This window comes from Drosophila simulans, chromosome 2L (assembly GCF_016746395.2).
Source record: "Drosophila simulans strain w501 chromosome 2L, Prin_Dsim_3.1, whole genome shotgun sequence".
Classification (NCBI taxonomy): domain Eukaryota; kingdom Metazoa; phylum Arthropoda; class Insecta; order Diptera; family Drosophilidae; genus Drosophila; species Drosophila simulans.
Genome location: NC_052520.2, coordinates 10,675,636 through 10,696,597, shown reverse-complemented (window position 1 = coordinate 10,696,597; position 20,962 = coordinate 10,675,636). Strand labels below are relative to the sequence as shown.

General features: G+C 40.8%; 2 protein-coding genes across 4 annotated transcripts in view; one reads left to right on the top strand and one right to left on the bottom strand.

The window, feature by feature from the left end:
* The window catches only part of LOC6731885 (mucin-5B), a 39,587-nt gene that overhangs the window by 14,317 nt on the left and 4,308 nt on the right, over positions 1–20,962 (top strand). For both annotated transcript variants that reach the window (XM_039298377.2, XM_044923897.1), the window contains one exon: positions 7,101–7,339. In XM_039298377.2, coding sequence (XP_039154311.1) covers positions 7,108–7,339 — 232 coding nt within the window. In that variant the 5' untranslated portion in view covers positions 7,101–7,107. The remainder of the gene's footprint in view (positions 1–7,100; positions 7,340–20,962) is intronic.
* On the bottom strand, positions 5,285–5,855 carry LOC6731886 (outer dense fiber protein 3-like protein 2). Of its 2 annotated transcripts, none has more exons than XM_002078985.4 (2): positions 5,675–5,855; positions 5,285–5,615 (listed from the first exon to the last, which is right to left on the bottom strand). In XM_002078985.4, exons 1-2 carry the CDS (start codon positions 5,688–5,690, stop codon positions 5,392–5,394), a joined length of 240 nt encoding a protein of 79 aa, XP_002079021.1. In that variant the 5' UTR covers positions 5,691–5,855; the 3' UTR covers positions 5,285–5,391. The 2 variants fall into 2 exon arrangements, with proteins under 2 accessions (XP_002079021.1, XP_016024558.1); XM_016179959.3 differs by having other exon boundaries at positions 5,285–5,626; positions 5,675–5,828.

Below are 20,962 nucleotides of genomic sequence, written 5' to 3'. Positions count from 1 at the left end.
CAAAACCCAAAACCCCGCCATCCTTCACCTTATCGCCTATCCGTGGCCAAAATCGTAGTTACAGCAAAACAAGCGTAAACAAAAACCTTTAACGACAGGAATAGGGGTAAATATTCATGCACAATTTGCATTTTGAGGCGGCGACTACTTTACATCACATTTTTGTGTCAAATCAGCGCAAATTTGAAGGCGTTTAGACAGCCCGCCCCGAAACTGAAGACGAACCAAGTGAAGTGAACGACCCACGGATTCGGCTGGCACATGTATAGTAAGCCAAATTGGACAGCCCTCTTGGCCTTTCGTCTTCGCCAACTTGGAGCTCACCCCCCTTCCCCGCTTGGCGATGTTGCGGCTAGTCGCAAAATGCAGAGCACACATTTTAAACAAAATGTCAAGAACGAAGTGAAACGTGGCGCTGCTGACACAGGGCGCACTCCAAAATGGAGTCATTGTCTTCGACTAAAGGGTAGTTGCGTCAAATTGTCCAAACCAAATAAATGAAGAAAGGTTGCTCCGGAAATTGTAGCTCATTGGTTTGAATATTAGTTAGCCATTTCAGCATGTTTCTAAGTCAACTAAAATATAACATGATTTCCATGGCAGCAGGACACGAAGCCGAGAATTTAACTATAAGAACTGAGTGTTCATTTATAATAATAATATCTGTCAATAAAAACAGTACTAAATCAGAAGCACCTGAAGTTCAAGCAATGCAATCTTATACATATTATTACCTAAACATTTATAGCTTCTTCTACAATTTTAGTAATTGTTTATGTAGTCTTCAATGTTTTATAAGATTTTTTTAAAGTTATGTCCTCAAAAATTCCCTGTATCCTGTCATATCCCCCATGGCTTTATCTATGTCACCTTCTGCCCTCCGTGCTGTGAAATAAACTTTATCGATTCCAACAAGCACTGTGTGCATCCTGCCCGTCAAGAATTATTCAGGATATTTCGCACACATCCTGCGAGCCTCGTCCTTTGGGCTGTCAAAATGAAAACTCGCATACGAAAACCACAATAATTGCTGCCATAACACTTGCTCTGCCGTCGATGACAGGCGGCAACAGAGTTGCTTGATTTTGTTTCGTATTTGCGTTTTTTATGTTTTTGTGTTTTTTTAGTTATTGGCCGCTTTACAACTTGCAGCGCGGCTTGGCCATCAACTCGTTTTTTTGGCCTGGCAACAAGTTCAGAGGAAACGGAGTACGGAACCCAAAAAGTAGCGCACTGCGAAAGTATCTGAAAGCTGAAATCTGTGTATCTGTGCCGTGGCCCACATTGGCCGGCGGCTATAATTGAATTCCCACGAATCACAATTTCACCCCAAGTTCAAGTTGAAGCTGCGGCCATAAAAGGGCGACGGGCAAAGCCGCCCAAATTAGATAAACATGTAAATGATTATTGACACAAAAAGGCTGCTCCGACGTCATGAATAAATTCAGAATGTGTAATGTGCATATGAATAATATGAAAAGGACACAACTGGCGATACAAATTGACGTTTTATTTGCCTTTCACCTGATGACAGACGACAGCAGCCAGACAGCCGAGAAAGGACCCCAAAAAATGGGAGGAGGCCAAGAAAACCCAAACCCAGACCCAAAACCAGAAAACCTCAACCTCAATAATGAAGTAATTGGCCGAATTTGTCTTGGGCCAACGACGAAAGTTGTCGGGATGCGGCGGCTTTAAGATAGAAATGTATCTGAATCTGGTGGCGGAACAAGGGTGGATGCTTCATCGAAGATACATTCAAAGTTCCCACTCCCGACTTTCAAAATGTGAATGCACTTTTGTCGAACGTGACAGGTTTTTGTTGCTCCACTTTTGTTTTCTTGTCTTGCTTTTTATTTGGTTTTTTTTTATTTTATTTTTTTGCTGAACAGCAGGAAGAGTCGAGCGTTTGGGTTTATTGACTTTTTGACTCACATTAAATGGTCTTAAATTCCTGAAAACTTTTAATGCGATAGCTTAGCTTAAGCTGACCGACGATGACTTACTGCAGCTTTATGTGGCTCATTTCGGATGAGCAAAGTTAAGGTAATCGTTTAAAGTTAATGCAAAAAAGCTGAATAAAAGCAAGAATGAATCTTTCGACCAGGAAGTTCTCGATGATTCCACACGTTAACTGGGTCAGCTAACGAAATGAAATTATTTCATATTAATCGTTTTATTTGTTGTGATTAACTCGCAATTTTCCCCAATTTTGGCAAGCACATTAAATAGGCAGGCGAAATTACATTTTAAGCTATCACTTAAACAAGTCACGTGCGTGGAACACAGGGTCGATTATGGTTTATCAATGGGAGGTTATACCAAGCACACAACAGCCCAATTCAGTAATATCAATTAAAATCGGAAATGGCATAAACAAATCGAAATGCGTGTGAGGTCAGTAGTCCGCTGCTCCGACTTCCTTTAACCCTCCAATGACCCGGCCTGTCAGCCGGCCTGTGCGTTTGTCAGTTGGCTGGGAATCAATTGCCGGGGGCTGTCAAATTAACATTATCTTTTGTTACGAATACGTTTTGTTTGGCCAAAAGTGTTTCACTGATTGCCCGAATTGCTAATGACAGTCAGCCGAATGGATTCCGGTGAGACGAATATTAAGCAAAGGCTGGCTGGCAAGTCGTGCATGATTTCCTTTTACGGGTTTCCCATGAATAATGCCAAATTAATATTAAAATATAACATCTTATTCTCAGAAGCCTAAGGTTCTGAATCAAAAGGTTCTGAGGAAGAACTTTAATAAGAATGAACTCTGGATAATCAGACTTTTTTAAGGACAGTTTTGGCACAATGCGAATTCGACGATACTCTTTAAATTCGTAAAATATCAATGCATTTTGTAAAATCCTATTTTAAATAATTCTCTACTTTAATTGGTTCTAATGAAATGTATTGGCTTACAATGTAGTTGCTACTTCGGAAGCCTTTAATTTGCCAGAATTTGCAGTACCCACACCTATCGGCATTTAAATGCAATTAAGTTCTATGCCCATTTACAATTATCCACGGCGATCATGTGGGCCTGTAAGCCTAACTGGCAATTATTCATGTAACAGGCCCAGTCAGGCCGAGATCGTGCTAAAAATAAAGAAGAATGCACTGGCGAGTACTCACCCAATCCCCGCCAGCCACTTAAGGGCAATCTTCGCTTATTATGGCAATATGGGGATAATAGAGACCCGCCTGGGGATCTAACATACTGAACGAGTATGAACGAGTGCGCTTGGTCAGGAATAGAATAGAGCAGGCGAAAGCGACGCATGTGCTCCACTAAAAATAGACGCAACCATTTTTCCAACCGTCGCGATGGCCACAATGATGGCCCATAAACGCGTAGCAGCCAGCCGAGGAGCTGGATGCCAAACTGCTGATTGACATAAAAGAGCAAGTGGAGTTGTGAAAATAGGAAAATAAAACAGAGAGTAGTCCGTGCAAACTGGCAGCAGTTATCCCAAGAAGATGAATCAACATTCCGAGCGGTCAACGTACCACGTTCAGGAATGGCACGCCATCGAGGATGCAGCTTCTGCATCAGCTTCTGCTCCTGCTCCCGCTTCTTGTGATTCGGTTGATGATGATGATGATGATGGTGCTGCTGATGGCCAGATGAAGATGGCAACCTGCGGACATGGCTCCATAAACACAAAGACATCCAGCCAATGGGCAATGCATCGAAAGAGGCTGCTTAAGCAGACCAAAATCCCAGCCAGAAGTCCGTCTGGCGAAGATTAGATGCACTTGAAAAGAGTGCTGTGCACGATAGATTCAACTGAAGGAGATTGACATTTTAATTAGACTTTGAACAGTTTACACTAACATGACATCTTTTATGCCAATTTTTGTTACAAATGAATGTCACTTCACTTGAATTAGTTGTTTTTGTTTCCATTTGTAATTTTTGAATATTAATGAATGCGGTATGAAGATTATATATATTTTTCCAATTCTGGCTACCAGGTAGAATACCTTTGGTGAAGGGTATGCAGCAGGCAAAATTGAGCAAAGATGCCAGAACGTAACATTAAAATAAACGCGCACAGATAAATCTTGGGCAGGAGGAGTGGATCGAGGGCAGTGCGTCCAGTTCCCAAGTCCCAGAGTTCCCGAGCTACTCCAACCGCCCCACTCGCCCCGGGCTCATCCGCGTCCTGGAGCAGCGAAAATGCAATCAAATGCGGTCCGTTGTCTGTGCGTCCGTGTGTCTGTGCGAATACGTGATGTCCAAGCGGCGGTCAGCTCGAGCATCTGCAAAATGCACGCACATCGCACATCCGTGAAATTCCTGAGTCGCTGCTGCATGTGCCATGCATTTACGTTGACGTTGCAATTACAACTGGCCAGATGGGAGGAGGAGCAGGAGCAGGAGGAGCTGGAGCTGTAGGGGCTTCCTTCTCTGGCGGACTCAGTTAGTCCAAAGCCCTTTCCTTTCTTTGGCTTTCTGCTGGCCATTCCCACGCCGAAGTCCAGTGCAGGGAGAGAAAAGAAGGGTAGTTGCATATGATTATTAGAGTGTCAAAATACATTCGAGTTCAAATGTAAAATAAAGTTGAAAAGCTAAATTCATAATAATATGAATTCAGCATGTAATTGGTTTTTAGCCACATTTTCAGGCTAATGACATTCAATGTAACCAAAAATAGACATTTTTCTCAGTGCAACCAGGCCATTCCCACCCCAGTCAAGTCTTCTGACCGCTGCCTGTTTACTGTGTGATTATTACAGGCAGCGAGGAAAATAACAGGCTTTCGCTTAGATGCCAGAAGCTGCTCCTTTGGCGCGGTTCAGTCACTCGGTGGACGACTGGCCTGGACTGCAAAGTGAGTTACTTAGGCCGGCGGCTTCATTACAGTTCCACCAGTACTTCTGTCCTCCACAAAGCCGACCAACAGCTGAAGTGCCCTCATCTAAGCCCTCGTCCTGAAGTGAAGAGAAGTGAAGTGTCCTGGCCAAAGGCTCTTCCAGCAGGTCCAACAAGTGGTTGTCGCCGCATTGTGTATCAATCCTCATGCCAGCAGCCACCACAGACTGTCATTATTACCATTTCCCGATTCTCCACCCCCGCCGCCGATTTGAATTTGGTGCATCTATTGTCCATCACCCATCTCCATTCGAATTGAATGTGTCGTCGAATTAATTGCCGAGTTAAGGGCGATTAGCAATCGCCGTTGCCATGGCAGCGATTTGAATGGAAATTGTGCATCAATGTCTTGGACATTAATTGAAGCAAATTGGAAATGCAATGCGGGCTATAAAGGATATGTTCAAAGGCTTACTATAAATATTTATGTATTCAATTACATATTTCGCCGCTATTTACATCACAAAATCGACTGTTTTAGAAACTTGATTACTAAATACGGGATCAGGATCAAATCTTCAGGAGAGTCGAATGGGAAGGGGCTTCATCTTGGAGTTCCTAACATACATGGAAAACTGTGGACCCACCGCGCTTCCGTAGCGAGTCACTTTATCCACCTTATAAGCAGCAGGACCCGGACCAGGTTTTTCATCTCTCTTGCGGTCAATTCTGCGGCCGAAGGTGAACTGCGGTCCTTTTTGTCCAAAACTGCTGGGTAGCATGTAGGCTCCCGGTCCAGGTCCTTAAAAAATACTGAAAGGATGTGCGCATTGTCGTCGGAATATTAAGATTTCAACCTACCATAATTCCTAGACATGTTCAAAAATTATTCGATGCAGCCTAATTTCAACAATTCTAATTTAAATATCTTAGATTTGGAGGACAAATAAATTTTTTGGGAAACAAAAAAGAGATGTGTTCCGAGAACAGTCGAATTGTGAAATGAAAAATATCCATATAAATCCTATAATCAAACGAAACATTAAACTCTCAGAATATGTGATCAGAATATATGACTAAATATATACACATATATATTGCAAAAGTAAACTTTAAACAACCAACAAATAATCGCTTAAACTAAATTATTAGATGGATTGTTACATTTCCACATTGATTCACACACCCCGATTGATTGATTAAATATTTATTTATTTGCATAACTTTACAATCTGCTTAATTATCCGTAAATCAACAGCTATTTTCAACGCCCAGACATAAAAGACGGGGCGCCAGTGGGCAAAAAAAAAAAAAAAAAACAACAACTCATGCTGATTAATTATTAACACCTAGGGCGTAAAAAACATTAATTAACTTTTATGCACACGCCACACTAATTAATATTTAATTTGCCTCAAATTGTACAGCATTTTGCATTGTTCTAGCGATTCACAGTTTTCAGTTGCGCACTAGTAGATTTTATTTATCTGATGTATCTGGCGGATACGCTCTTCGTTAATTTACATAAAGCCAAATTCTCCGGCTAATTTCTTGGCTGACAAATGCCAAATGGTCCAATTTGATTGAAAGTAAAGCGTTTTATCAAATTAGGCATTTCGCATACCTCTTGTCACTAAAAATGTTAACCGTTAACCAAATTATGTTGGCATGAAATATTCATGGCATGTTCGATATAAATCACTTATCATAAAATATTTAACATCTTTATTGTGTTAGTCAAACGTTGTTAAGAATGCGAAAAGTGGATGCAAATTTTTTGGTTTCGATTGGCTGAAGCTTGAATCGTTTAAATTAATGTGTGCTTTGTGCTGTTTTAACAAAGTTGATTTAATCATAATTCAAAGTGAAGAAATCCAATTTAAAAGCTTGCCAACATAAAAAGTGGCATTGTTAAAAAAAAAGTGATTCCACCATATTATGTTGTTTAAATGTGTTATAAATTATGTTGGGCTTCCTCTTTAATATTATTTTCGGGGTCAGTTGTCAAATTTTACTATCCAATTGACTTTTTTTCAATTAATACTATGTGCAACAGTCGCCTTGACTCTCTTCCTTTTCCTTAAAAACTTTCCCCAGAAACTTATGGCAAATTGGTCTGACATTTTTTTAATACTGAAACTTTTTGGCTGCTGCAGCAGACTTTGCATAAATTACGGGAAATCAATAAAACTTTGGAAATGCATGGCATTTAGTCGATAAATTCAAGCTTAATAATTCAAATTTTAAGTATTTAATTAACCATTTCGCTTTGCATTTGGCCTTGCAGGAGCAGAATGCACAGAACAGAGTGGCATTCGGAGGCATTCCAGCTGAGAGTCAGCCTCGAATTTCATCGAAAGGATTCCGGTACAGATCTGCAGATGTCTAGGAAAAAATGCAATAATAACCAACAGCGACGAGGTCGTCGAAGGCGAACGGATTTGGGGAATCTGCTGGGAATCCGTGGGTCCATCAGCCTGGCCATTTTGATGTTGACCATTTGCATGGCCAACACGTCGACTGCCGGTAAGTGTTGAAAACTGAAAAACTAATAAAATTTCGTTATGAGCCAAATGGTTGGACAAACGACAGGGCAAGAGGGGTGGGGTGTCCAAATGCCAATTGCGGAGGATCGGGGCACTGAAAGCTGACAGCAACATGCAGCAGACACGACACACAAGCCTCAATTAAAAGCACATCAATAACAGTCGCCTCCCACTGCAACCGCCCATCTGGCAAGCCACCCCCAACCACCCAAAACCACCCAAACCATCCGGTGATTCCCCTTCAATTGGCACTTGGCGTGCCAGTTTAGCTTGAGGGTCTGGTTCCTGTGATTCGGATTTTGATTTATTTAACAATTTAGCAACAACATTGGCAATGTCGCAAGCTGTGACTGTGACTTGCTTTACATTTGGTTTTTCTTTCGCATTCGTTGAGCAGTTTTTCATCTCCACTGCCAGAGGAAAATATTCGAAACTATGCAGCTCGTTTTTGTTCCGTCGAAAGAAGGGGAAATTACAAATTGATCGGAGAGCAAGGCAGCCAGAAGGACTTAAAATATAAGAAGACTTGTTCAGTGTCAATGAAATAAGAAATGTGGTGAAAGGAAACGGAAGTCATGTATAGAGATAGCTACTGTTCACTATAGCACCATATAAACTAATGCCAGCATTAAATATTGCACAAATATATGTATTTATTATCCTTAATTTCTAATGTAATTTACCATCCGAAGAACTATTCATTCACACAGACACTTTAAGCAATCGTCTGTCTATTTATCCCCAATAAAACACACACTCAGGGAAATTCCGATCCACAACCGCAGTAGCCCCAAAGCATGCAGTGGATGGGCCAAACAACGGGCCAAAATAAACTTGTCGCTGTAGTTTGGAGGGAAATTAACACTAACCCGGCATTGGCTCCCTTTGGGCCACTGTTCTCCCAGCCAAAAACAAACATGGAGCGAACGTGGCAAGTGGGGAAAACGAAACGAAAAGCTAGCCGGCGGCTTTGGGCGCTTAAAATTCCCCCTTTGGGCCAAGTTTGAAAAGCGCTTTAATCGCTAAGCTGCGTTTAGGCGTCAGATTTTGTGTTGCGACAGGTCCACACCCCGCCCACATAAATTTACCTACGCCCCTTTTTGTCCTTTGTATTTTACCAGCTGTTTAAACATTTTTGCTAACTCGGCCGTTGTTGCAGCGGATACCCAGCAATGGGTAAGGGTATGCAGGAACTACAGTTGGTAGTAATTAATTTTAAATTTTAGACATATTTATCTTTTAACATATAAGAAACACATTGAACTCTTTTTAAGTTTCTGTTTTTTAAATGACAAAAGCTTAATCAGAGACTTTAGTAATAGTTAGTTACTTACACGCGATGTTTCCAATCGTTCCCAACCTTTTTTTCTAAATTCTAAAAGTATACTAAGGTATACTACAGTCGACACATTTTGCTTTGTAAAGTTTTTTTTGGAGCTCTTTGCCACAACGAGCCGCCAAATGAGGCATCCCTGGACGAAGGGCGTGCAGAGCGGATGTTGCGGATATGCGGATGTGCGGATCCTGGGGTTTCCCCGGACTGGCACTCGCGAAAGTGGCGGATGCGGCTTTTGCATGTGTTTGCTTGGCAGCTGCAATTTTCGTTGGCCATTTTACACGCCCGGCCTGGCAGGACTTCTGGAACCAGGGTCCCCCATGAAAATGTTCAAGTTCAGCGCTGTGCTGGCGAAAAAAGTTAGCGAGTTTGGCCACAAAAAAGCGGTGTGGCCAAGTATGCAATTTTTTTTTTTTAATCAGGCCTGCTTAAAAGTTAAATGGCCAGCGCAGAATTTGCCCACTTCATCCAGCGAATTAGGTGTGGGTTAGGCCAGTAAATCCGAGAAGCGTTTGGCCTAACAATAAGGTCGAATGGTTTCTGGTCAAACGGCACGAAATTAATTTTAATTTTTTATGTGCACCTTTTTAATTTTCAATTAAGTGCCAAAGCAAGGGTTAAAATTGTTATAAACGGAATTTACCTGAGGCCAAAGGGTTAAAAAAAAGGATAAGGAAGTTATTATTGTTCAAATACACTTTCGCATTTCTTTAGTTCAAGCTGTTATATTTAAAAAAAATTATGTGGTATAGATATAAAGTGTGCATTAAAAATGAATTAACTAAAATAAGCCTAATAAAACCATAAAATCCAATTGGTTTACTTAGTTGATTGAAGCCAGGAGTATGCACTAGAAAAAAGAGTACAAAGGATAAACGGTCACAGAAATGCCTGAATCTTTTTAACTGCCTTTTTACGAACTTGGCAACAATTTGCGACAATAAACTGAAAAACCAAAGCGAAAAATGGCACTCAAACTGCTGTCAAGAGGCACAGCAAACCGAAATGCAAACAAAAGACAGGAGGAGCGATGAGAAATGGATGCATTTGGGAAAATCTGGTGAAGCCAAATCAAACGTAGTCGGTGGGGGGGAAAATAACCCTGTTTGTATTCTGTGTGCAGCAATCCTGGCCCCAGGACAATTGTCAAGGTGAAAAGGGGAAACTGCAAAAAAAGGGACACCATTCGATGGAATATAAAAATGAACTACAATTTTGCAAATTTTAAGCACATTTCAGTTGCTGTGAAAAAGTCGTCAGCGTGTCGAAAAAACCGATTTGCATATTTACACCTACACAAGTGCAAACAGCACCCACACTCGTGCAGGCGCACACAGATACTAACACACATAACTTGCATACAATAAATCTAGTGACGTCTCGAGAGAAAGACGTCACGTACAAAGAAGAGGTTGGCGAAAAGTAAGAGAAGCTGGATACGTTGCTTTTCCTGTTTCCTGCTTAAGTTCCTGCCCAGCTCTTGTTGTGTTGGGAAATCCTTGCAGTCGGCGAGAATGGTTCGGTTTCCCCCCAAAAGCCCCGAATGCCGAGCAGAAGGTCCTTGCATCCTGCTCCTCCTGCTCACCGCAAAGTGACGGTGAAAAATCGTCGCCAGTTCACATGAAAATTGTCAGAGCGCTATTACGAAAATGAAAATGAAAATGAAAAGAAAATCGAGCTCATCATGTGTATATAAAAATACATATTTTCCACTCTACCTCGACTGCGTTGATAATGAGCACCATTGAGCGGGAAACGGAGAAAACTAAGGAACTGGATTTATATTCATACGAAGTACGGAGAAAAGTGCTTTGTTAATACTTTCGGCGTAAAGACTTTTCGGAATAAAAGATTTCGTCGAATAGCTTAGTCGGAATGAAGCATTAAATTGGAGCATTCGGCGAGCTAACTAAATTTAAACCTTAAACTCAGCTATTTTATTGTTATTTATGTATAGTTGTTTACAGAACTGAGCAACCATGCAACATGCAGCCTTGTTTATTTGTGCAAAAACATTTCTCTAGCGAAATGCTCGCCTGAATTAAAACAATTCCTTGGCAATTGATTGACTCTGGACCAACCTCCTCGTTTATCGCCGGCGGAGGAGAAGCCTGAGCACCGCAACCACATCATGTTCCCCTATTAACTTGCATCCCGAACAGTCGACCAAGCCCACATATTGTTACAGTGAAGCCCCGCACCGTGTCCCCGCTCCTAGGGCGTCTGTCACGTGGAACGGGGTAAATGGATAAATAACGATATGTTTACAGATGGCACTGGGCAAAGCGAAAAGGAGGAGATGAGGTGTGTGTGTGTACATGTGTCGCTGATTTATATGCGAATTTTTATATGCACAGTTAAGGTGGCACGTATCCGAGGGCTGGGAACGGAGGAGCAGAGAAGATCCGACCCGGGAGACAACTCCTTTGGCAGTTGTCAGTTGCCTGTTGCCTCGGCAAACAAACAAATGCGGCGGCGTCTGAAGAATTTGTATGCAAACAAACGGGACACACGGCAAACACCCGGCAACTGGCAAACATGCAAACAAACAAACAAACAAACATGCTCACGACAATGTTTTGTTTCAACTGCGTGGGAATGGCAAACGTCTTCAAGGAGAGAGTCAGAGATTTTCATTTTTTTTGGGACTTTGGCTTAAAGCTTTAAGCAAATTCTTAGCCATACTTGAACTGCAAAACAGCAAATAGCTGCTCATTTTTAATGCATACTTCATAAATCCTTGTCATAACTTTGTTAGCCAAGTTGCGTTGTTGCCTCCGCCAAGTCATCATCCGCCAGTATCGCCCACCCATCCAGCTCCACGAGTTTGTCTTCTTGGCGTTGCGTATACGCAACGTTGGTCGCGCCACTGCAATTTTATGGCTTATGGCCACGCCCCCAAGCGGGAAACTATTTATCTGACATTTATATGCAATGGCACTGCGAAAGCCATCAGCCATATTGCTAAGTTTTAGATCGAGTATCATCAATAAGCGTCGATAAGGATCTTGCCTATACATTTTTTATAATGACTAATAAAACTGAGATACTCCCAAGTATCAGTCAAATGGTGACTGTTTTGTGTTTCTTTTGGGAGCACCCTTTTATTCACACTACATCAATTATTATGGTCAACGAAGGACTCTTCAACTTCCAGCAATTTGGCTCCGAAAACGATTCAACTTCAATTAGCATTACAATGACCCAAGTCTGGCAGATGCAACCTTTTCCGTAGCTTTGGCGAAAAAAAAGTTCTTCAGCAAACCGGAAATATTTTAATTTCCGTCTCTGCTCCTATTTTTTTTCTGCTTTTTTTTTTTTTAATACAGTTGCCAGCTTTTAGGCGTTTCCGTTTTTAATTGCGGAGTTTCCTTGTTTTCGTTTTACCCATTGAATTAAAGTAAATACTTTAAGCGTTTGCCAAACAGTAAAAGCCATCACAGAGCAGAGGTCGGCAAATAAAATGCGAGAAGAACTCGGTGGAAAGTAGCGTTAAAATTTGCATAAAATGTTTTAATTCAGCCAACCGGGCAAGGATGTGGACATACCAAGTACCCCCTTCTCCTGCCCGCATTATGTCCAGCTTGACATTTTAAAGACAACACCCGCCCCTCGCGGCTTAATTGAATTGTTTAATGGAGTCTTACGACAACAGAAGAGCAAGGGAAAAAAACCAAACGAAAAAAGGAGCGGAAACGAAAAGGAAAAATCAAAACGGCATAAAATAAAATGCGGGTCGAAAGCAGATGCTTTCACCTTTCCTTTCCGGCCCACGGCCACTTTCTCCGCCCCGTTAATTTAACGCCACTTGGCAGTCGTAAAAAATGCCAACAAATTGTCGCCTTTGGTCAAAAGGAAAGAAGTCCAACAAAGGGCCACAAAAAACCAGAAAAAAAAGATCGAACCGAAAAAAGAACCAGACACTTAAAAGGTAAAACGGATACATTATGATCATAGTTATCAGGTTCCCAGCTGTTATCAGCTTATCGGTCCGGCTGGACTGTAGCGCATTCAATTTGCCATTTTATTAACCTGTCTGGAAACAAAAAAAAAAAACTACCTTGCCCAACTTCATCAGCCGGGTGAAAAAGTTTCGCACAATGGCAAAAGTTAAATCTGTTCACATTATTCAAGCATTTACGTGGCCTAATCCTAGAAAAACTTTTACGCCCCACCAGAAATCGACAGGCAATATTTATCCGTTTGTATTTTCCATAGATTTTCAATACAAACAGAAAAACTGTGTGTGTGCCACTGGGATTTGATGCCCCGAAAAAGTATATTTTTGTAATTTAAAGTTCTAGAAGCATAACTATGCTGAAAGCGATGTAGTCACGTCTGGCAATAAAAATGAGTGTATACCCTTGGCATATGCAAACGGGCTAAGAACAGCTCTAGTTCAACGCGTGCCTGGCATTTCCTTCCAAGTGCTCCTCCAGGTAATTCTATAAAGTTTTCGCCCATAACTTTGTCGGAAATTATTCGAACTGGATCGTAGCCAAGTTTATCCTTGTTTGCATCCAAGTTCAGAAGCGGAAAATCAGCTTTATTGCGGGTCCTCATTGGTTTATTGTTTCAAGTGAAAGGGATAGTTCGTTTTAATGATTATATATACAAAGCTACAGTTATTCATTTTAAAGACCATATGAAGTTTGGGGATTGCTGTAGTAGCTAACCGGTTTCGCTTTTGTCACTTAAAGTGTGTGCAAACAATCAGCATACTGGCCACAAATATGTACAGACTTTGCCTTCTACCCCTAACTAACTGTCATAATACGTGCTCTAGATGCAGCAATAAGCATAATAACACAGGGGAAAAGGGTCCTGTAAGGACAACAATGCCGGGAAACAGGAGCTTCAACTTCGGTTTGACTTTCGGGCCAGGTCAAATGGTTAACAGCAGCAAATCTGGCAAAACTTACAAACGACTCGAAGTGAAGTTTCCCCCTCGCTGCTGCTGTCGATGTAAAATTGTGTGTGAAATCGGAAAATGAGTCCCCAAGGAAGTTCGTTGCAGGAAAAGCCCGAATATGGAGTGCGATGCCGGTGACGATGGCACATATTTTTCGGTTTGGAAGCTTAAAGCGGCTTTAAGTGGTCATGAGCACGCCTCGCTGAGCAAAATCTGGACAGGAGCAGGAGCAGGACCAGAAATTGGACCACCCCGAATGGAACTAACTGACTCGGCATGCGGTTGTTGGATGACTTTGCGGATTCCCTGTTTGTGTAATTGTGGGCCTTCGGTGATGTTTGCCCTTACTCTGACCAGTGGACACACCGAAACTGTTGCTGTTTTCATAGGGTTTTTGGACGGAAGGCACCGGAGTTCGGAAGGAATACGATGCTATTGGAAGGGGCGTTGCTTACGGCATGTGCATATGAATCCATTGAAATAATTGGCTGATCCAAGTTAACTTAGGTACTAAAAGAATCAACTTGAAATAGAACCATGTTTAACAAATTAGTTTCGATATAATGTAGGTCGCACAATTACGCAACTTAAATTTACCTTTTAAATTGCACGCTATTGTACGCAAATCCATTATATCAGTTTTCAAATAAATTTATCAATTAAATGGGAAAATCGCTGAGCCAAATATGACCCAGAAAGTGAAACCCCGTGCCGTCTCACATAACAGCGCTAAGATCTTATCAAAATAAGCCAATTGAAGAGTGGCCAAGAAAACCAGAAACAAGCCAAACATGTAACACATACCAATGCTGTAACCCGCCTGTGCCGGCGATCCACCAATTACAAAAGCCAAATGCCAACGTGCTGCTGCCAACAGCTGCCACTTGATAATGGGCCCGAACATCATCCACTTTTTTGGCCTAATGCGAAAAGCAAACAGAGGCCAAAAGACACACACAAAGGCCAAAACCGAAACTCACACGTGTCGAGCTGCCGAGGAGAGCAGCAGCTTCTAAAATGAAAAGTGTTAAAAACTTTTACTTTCAATCCGAGCTGGTTTGTCCGACTTTTTTCCCCTTTTCTGTTTGGTTTTTTATTTTTTTTTTTAGTTTGGTTTGGTTTGGCCTAGAGCGAAGGGCCAAGCCGGCATGTAAATTAGCTTTTGAAGAGCCAAAAGCCAGAGACGCTGGCCAACAAGTGGCGCGCGCTTGTCTCCGTCTCGCTGCGGGTAATTATATTGTGGTCACGTCCCGGCGAGGCATCTGTTTTATGGAGTGTTACACTTTAACGCCGATCTGCAGAGCTCTTCGCCCGGTGGAATGGAAGGAGTGCTGCTAATGACAACTCGGGTTAAATTGAAAAGAGCTCACAGTTGGCCACTTCCAGCAAGGACTTACATTCCACCAAGAACTCAACTTTGTGGCCAACATGGCGTATGATTAATAAATAGTTATTGAGAGCATCAAACGGAGAGCAAACTTCTGTGCTTTGCAGTTAATACAAATGAGATTTCATTATGCATTTATATTTGAACAAGATGAATTTTCATTAATATTAAGCAGCTCGAATTTAAATTACTTTCTGTATAATTAAATCACTCATTTAAACGTTGATCTTATGGCTTTATTTCAACTTTTTTTTAAATCACTCTCCACTCGCAGATGAAAGCATTAATTTCAGATGAATTGGCATACAGCGGCGTAATTATTGGCATTGCTTTTGATTACTGAAATAAATCACTCGGTGCAATATTATTTGCCCGTGAAATGTATCTGCCAATAAGCAGGCTACCCACCCAACTGCCCACCTGACAACCCACTGCCCATATGTGATTACTCAAATTGCTACAATTAGGCCGGCTGGGCACGTGAGTCTGACAGAGGAGGGTATCATCAAAGACACTAGAATAACAAGATGCGTAACGGCCATACATTCGTTTGGCACTATGCAGCCACTTTTTTGGTGAAGGCCAAATTTGCTCTCGTTCCGCTCGCTGACGCTGAGAGCGTAGGAAATCTAAAAATAGAATTTGCTTGCTTGTGTGAGTAAAAACAAGAGACGAGAATGCGTATATGTTGCGTGTTGTGCTAGAAGACGATTTTCGGGCCGAAATCAATTCTGATCGAAGAAACGAATTTACATATTTGGAGTTGTGGCCAATTTCGTAGCAATATGATGAAATAAAATAAAAATTCCCTGACTATTATAATTTTAAAATTTTTTAAATTCGTTTGTTAAAATCGCCGCTCGAATTAGCTACCGTTTACATATTTATATTTTATTTTTATTTTATTTATATTATAAATAAATAAATATGAAATAAATATTTCATAAAAATAATAATTATTTTTTAATTTCATAAAAAAATAATAATTTTATTCATAAATAATATAAATAATATTTCATAATAATAATTCATAAAAAATAATAATACGTAGTAGAAACTAAAAATTAATAAAATAAATAAAAATATGAAAACAGTTCGTTGCAAAAGTCATATCGTCAGGCACGAAGTGCGGACACAAGCACTCAACAATCATTGCCATATTAATTTTTCTCACGCCGCAAGCTGAATACCCTAATGACAAGTATTCTAATATAAAGTCATTTTCGAAATTTATTTTGTGATGTACATAGATTCGGCTATTACTATTTCTAAGCTTTATTTAAATAATAATAACGTTAAGGCAAGACAAAACAAGAATTTTTTGCATGGAGCCAATTAATCAAAAATAATATAGATTTAAAGTCAACGAACTTCTAAGGTGAAGGGCATATTTTGTCAAATTTACAATGCATGAGCACACGTATGCACACATACAGTTGTATGCTATCACTGTATGCGTAGAAAAGAGCTGTTTGCTGTAGCGCTCTCCGCTCTTTCTCTCTCGAACAAAAACTCAAGAGAGCCTGGAGCCACCTCTAGAGCCACGGCCAAAAAATCGCGTGCCAAAAATTTGTATGGCCGTTACGCATCTTGTTATTCTAGTGTCTTTGGTATCATCTCCATTGGGCCACCAAAGTTCCCAGATCTTGGCCCTGGGTTGGTGGGATAATGTGCCTAATGACAGCTGGAATGATGGGCGAGCCGGGGTTATGCCATTATTAATTTAAATAGACCATGGTGGCGACAGGAAAGGGGATTACTCCGGGATTGGAACTGGACACACACACAGCTAGTGTGGCCAACATGCAAATGCCGGACGGCACTAATGCAAAATTCAATTTGAATTTTCACTGTGCCAAATTGTTTGAGTTAACACTCAAGTGATTACAGTGGCATTTCACACGTCTGCGCTGATAATTCGATAATATGTCAAGCCCTTGGCATTACAATGCAGTGTTGGATAATTATATTAGATAAAAGTGTATTTCGTAATTTGTTGTTTTTTTAGGGCCATTAACAATAATCGCTTTGTAAAGGGAGTTATGCAATAAAGATAAGAATATCTTAACCAGACTGGTTAATATTCCTCCAGCTTCTAGCCAAGCATATTAATGTTAGCTGACTTATAATTACTTTTAGTTCTATAAATTAAACTAATTTGGCTCCTATTTAAACTAGCTCATGCAAATGAGGCAATTTAAACGGTTTTATTTAAGTAGCGGAACATTTTCTTTCAAGTCCGTTTAAGTTTTGATTGATTCCGTCATAATGCCAAATGTGACCAATTTTAACTTTGTTCACTTTGCCATACGAATTCCACTTCGACTTTTTTATCAGTCCGCTTATTTTGGCTTCGCGCATATCACCTGCCATTAAACCGTATAATTTGTTTTCTTCTGTTTTTTAGTTGTTGTTGGACGATGAGTTGTGTTTTTTTTTTCTGTGGATTTCGAGACAAAAGTGTCTGCCACTCGCCCGGCGTCGCCTCATCCATCATCTTTGTCCGGAATGATGACAAGTGCAACAACGAGCTCAGAACACTCAAAAAACTCATTTGTTGTCATTTGTCCGTCTGTCAATCCGTCCGTCCGCCGTATTTTGATTGTTTTTCATTGTTTTTGCTTTCGTTTTGAATGCCATTTAAGCGTCAATTTGAAATCGCATTCAAAACTGCCTGACTTACGCGCCGCTGGTTTCTCGGTTTCCGTCGAAATTCCCCATGGAAACAATGGAATTATCAGCGGTATATATACATATATATACTACAGCATTATGTCTATAAGCATGACGGCATGTTCTTGTTACCAATTTTGAGTTTCGTACGACATGCATGCTAAGATCGGATTGCTAGCACATTCTTATTTCTTCAAATCACCAATTGCTTGTCATTCAAGTTTACTAAAAGCACAATTGTAAATTGATTTTTTACATATTTCTTTGAAATGTTAAATGAGTATTTATGCATTATCCTATGAGTTTTAGAATCAACTTAAACATATTTAATGTGTTGCAAGTGCCTATTTTATAATTCATATTGAAGCTGGTCCCTTTTGGTAACCCGATTGTTTCACGGCTCGCAGACTCAAACAACTTGGCCCCAATAAAATTGCAATTACACTCACAATTCATGGGCCTGGAATTTCTTTATTGCGTTCGACTGAGCAGAAGTCATGTCAAACTAGCACATTTTCCTCTGTCTAACTAACCGCAAAGCAAACTGCTTGGGAAAACTCAAGGAGCGACCAGATGAACCGACCGCCGCAACGATTTAAACGTTCGGCGAAAACTCAGCTAAGGGAAAATGCGGCGGAAAAGCGAGGTGGTGCGGATAGAGCCGGGAAAGCCACTTGGTGGAAATGTAATAATGATGGAAAACATTTTCTGCCCGGCGCTGAAGTTGAGTAGTTTATGAAGTGTAGGCGACGGCGGCCCAGACAATTTTCCGCAATTTCCACGCTCCTTGGCTCGAATTTGGCCGGCATGATTTGTTATTGCTGTTGGTTTCGGCTATATAGGCGTTTATAGCCGCTCGTATTTATCAATGGTGCTAAGTATTATTAATAGTAGTGTGGTTTCAGTGGTGTGGTTACCCGGGGCAGGCTGTCAAAAATTTGGCTCCAACTCGCGCGCATTTTAATGGATATTTAGCTGATAAAATCCAGCCCAAAGTGGGTAACTTCCAACCAGGGTAGGTATCTTCCAACCCCCTTGAAATCCTCTCTCCCAACGCCTCTGGCACTAAAAGCGATTCTAGGCTGTGGATCTTAGCCGGCATTTCGCTTGTTTGCCAGCTTGTTTATAACAATTGGCCGGAATTGTGCTTATCATTTATCACGACGAAATAAAAACAACATTAATTTAGAATCAATGACATTTATGGGTATGAATCAGCAGAACCATTGCAGCGGCAAATCGCGTCACATTTACAGGCATTTGCATAATAACTTTCTGCCTTGCGGAAAACAATCAAAAGCTAATTTACAATGCAATTTCACAGCCAGCAATTTATTGTCACTCGTCCGAGACAAAAAAAAAAACAAAAGAATGAAGGAGAAATACAAAAATAATTCAGCGGCTTACAGAATTTAAGCACTTGCACAGCGAGGAAGCTGACAAGAAAATCTAAAACAAGATCTCCGCGGTGGCGTATACGTAATCTGACCGAATCGTGTCACCCGAGTCCCAGACAAATGTCAGCCATCCCAGCGACTGCTCCACATTATGTGCATAATCATTTTGCTCATTTGAAACGTGTTGGCCAGCCAAAAATTACTGCAAAAAAAAAATAATACAAAAATAAAGAAAACCCGGAATAGTCCCAGAGACCCAGAGACAATGGAAAGTCGCGGAATTAGCGCTGCGTTCCACAATGAAAACAGAGCGCAAAACGGGAAGCTGTTCCACTAATTGCAGCGTTTCGGGTTTCATCCATGTGTGTGTCTGTCTCGTTTCTGTTTCTATTTCTATTTCTGGATTTCGAGTCGGATTCTAGTTCTGATTCTGATTTGCTGCCTTGCATAACGAGCAACAAGCCAAAGTGCTTAAAGGGGCTAAATGAAAGTCGCAGACGGCAGAGATGATTACAGAATACTTAGCTAAGTGCGAGGCGCAGGGAAAACTGCACCAGCGATGATGTGGACAAACAGCTGGTTACAACTTGGGCTCATCATGGAGTGGGTGCGATGGAAAGGCTTTAAGTAGTAATTATCTTGGGAATGAATGTGCAGAGATCACTCAGCTAGCTATGAATCATTAATGAAATTAATAAATAAAAACTAAATCCTATAAAAAAAAAATTATTAACTCACCAAGTGAAAGTGAAATAAATTCAATTTTAGATCTAAAGTTCACTTCCCCAGTTGAACACCGAAATAAATGTAAACAATTCCCCCTTTTTGGCGCCAAATGATGGGTAGCAGCATATGCAGTTCCCTTAATGAGCGCCAGGAAAACAATTTAGAGTGGGTTGTACGTAAAGAAATACATGGGTCCCTTTTAAGGAAGGATGGGGCTAACAGTAAAGGATGGCCGAAACAGACATAATAAAACTGAACCACTGGGCGTATGATTAATGCCCAAACATATTTAATCATTTTTCATGCCAAATGACATGAACCGAGCTCAAGAGATTGTGTTTGCCAGCGAAGCCTTTAAGTTGGACAATTTGAGGCAAATGGAAGATGTACGGCTACACAAGGCTTGTCAATCGGAATTATACGCCAAACTGGACAATCAACGGGCGTAGACAAAGCGGATGTCACTCCATCTTGTGCTCCACTTCGTTTCGCTTTGGTTTCCCAATTGGGAGTCGCCTCCAACTGGGCAAACAAAAAAGCCAAACTAAAACTAAACTCATTTAACTTTGCCGTATTTTGATAGCATTTTACCTTGGCCAACAGCAGAGGCAGCCGAAGCCGCACCAGCAACAGGAACAACAAACAACTGTTATCAAAATGTCATTCATTCAAATATGTACCCAGTGTCAGGGGGCAAAGGGCAACTGCCCATCACCTCACCTCACTCCTCGCACCACTCCTCCGGCAAATGCCTTTCCGCTCCTGTATACACTCTGCAAAAATCCGAGAACAACATAATCCAATTACATTTGTAAATTAAAGCATGAAGGCAATTTGCATTTTCGTTTCATTAAAGGAAGATCCCGATAGCTGGACACAAAGTGGAGGGCAGTTTTTGTTAATAATCTGCACAAGCATTTTAAGAATAGAATTAAAGTGAACTAAGGGGAAAAATTCTTGGAAGCAAGTAGTAGTGCAAATAATAGTGCAAATAAACTTAAAAAAAAAAACCTAGTATTCGGGGAATATTTTAGAAAGAGAAACAAAATTGTATTAAATCAAAAAAAAAGGTGCTAATTATTCAAAGGCACCAACAAAAGGTATCATCAATCACAATTTTTAGTGTGTTGCTCAGCATAAAGATTTTCAATTACCCAAAGTGTCACTTTAAA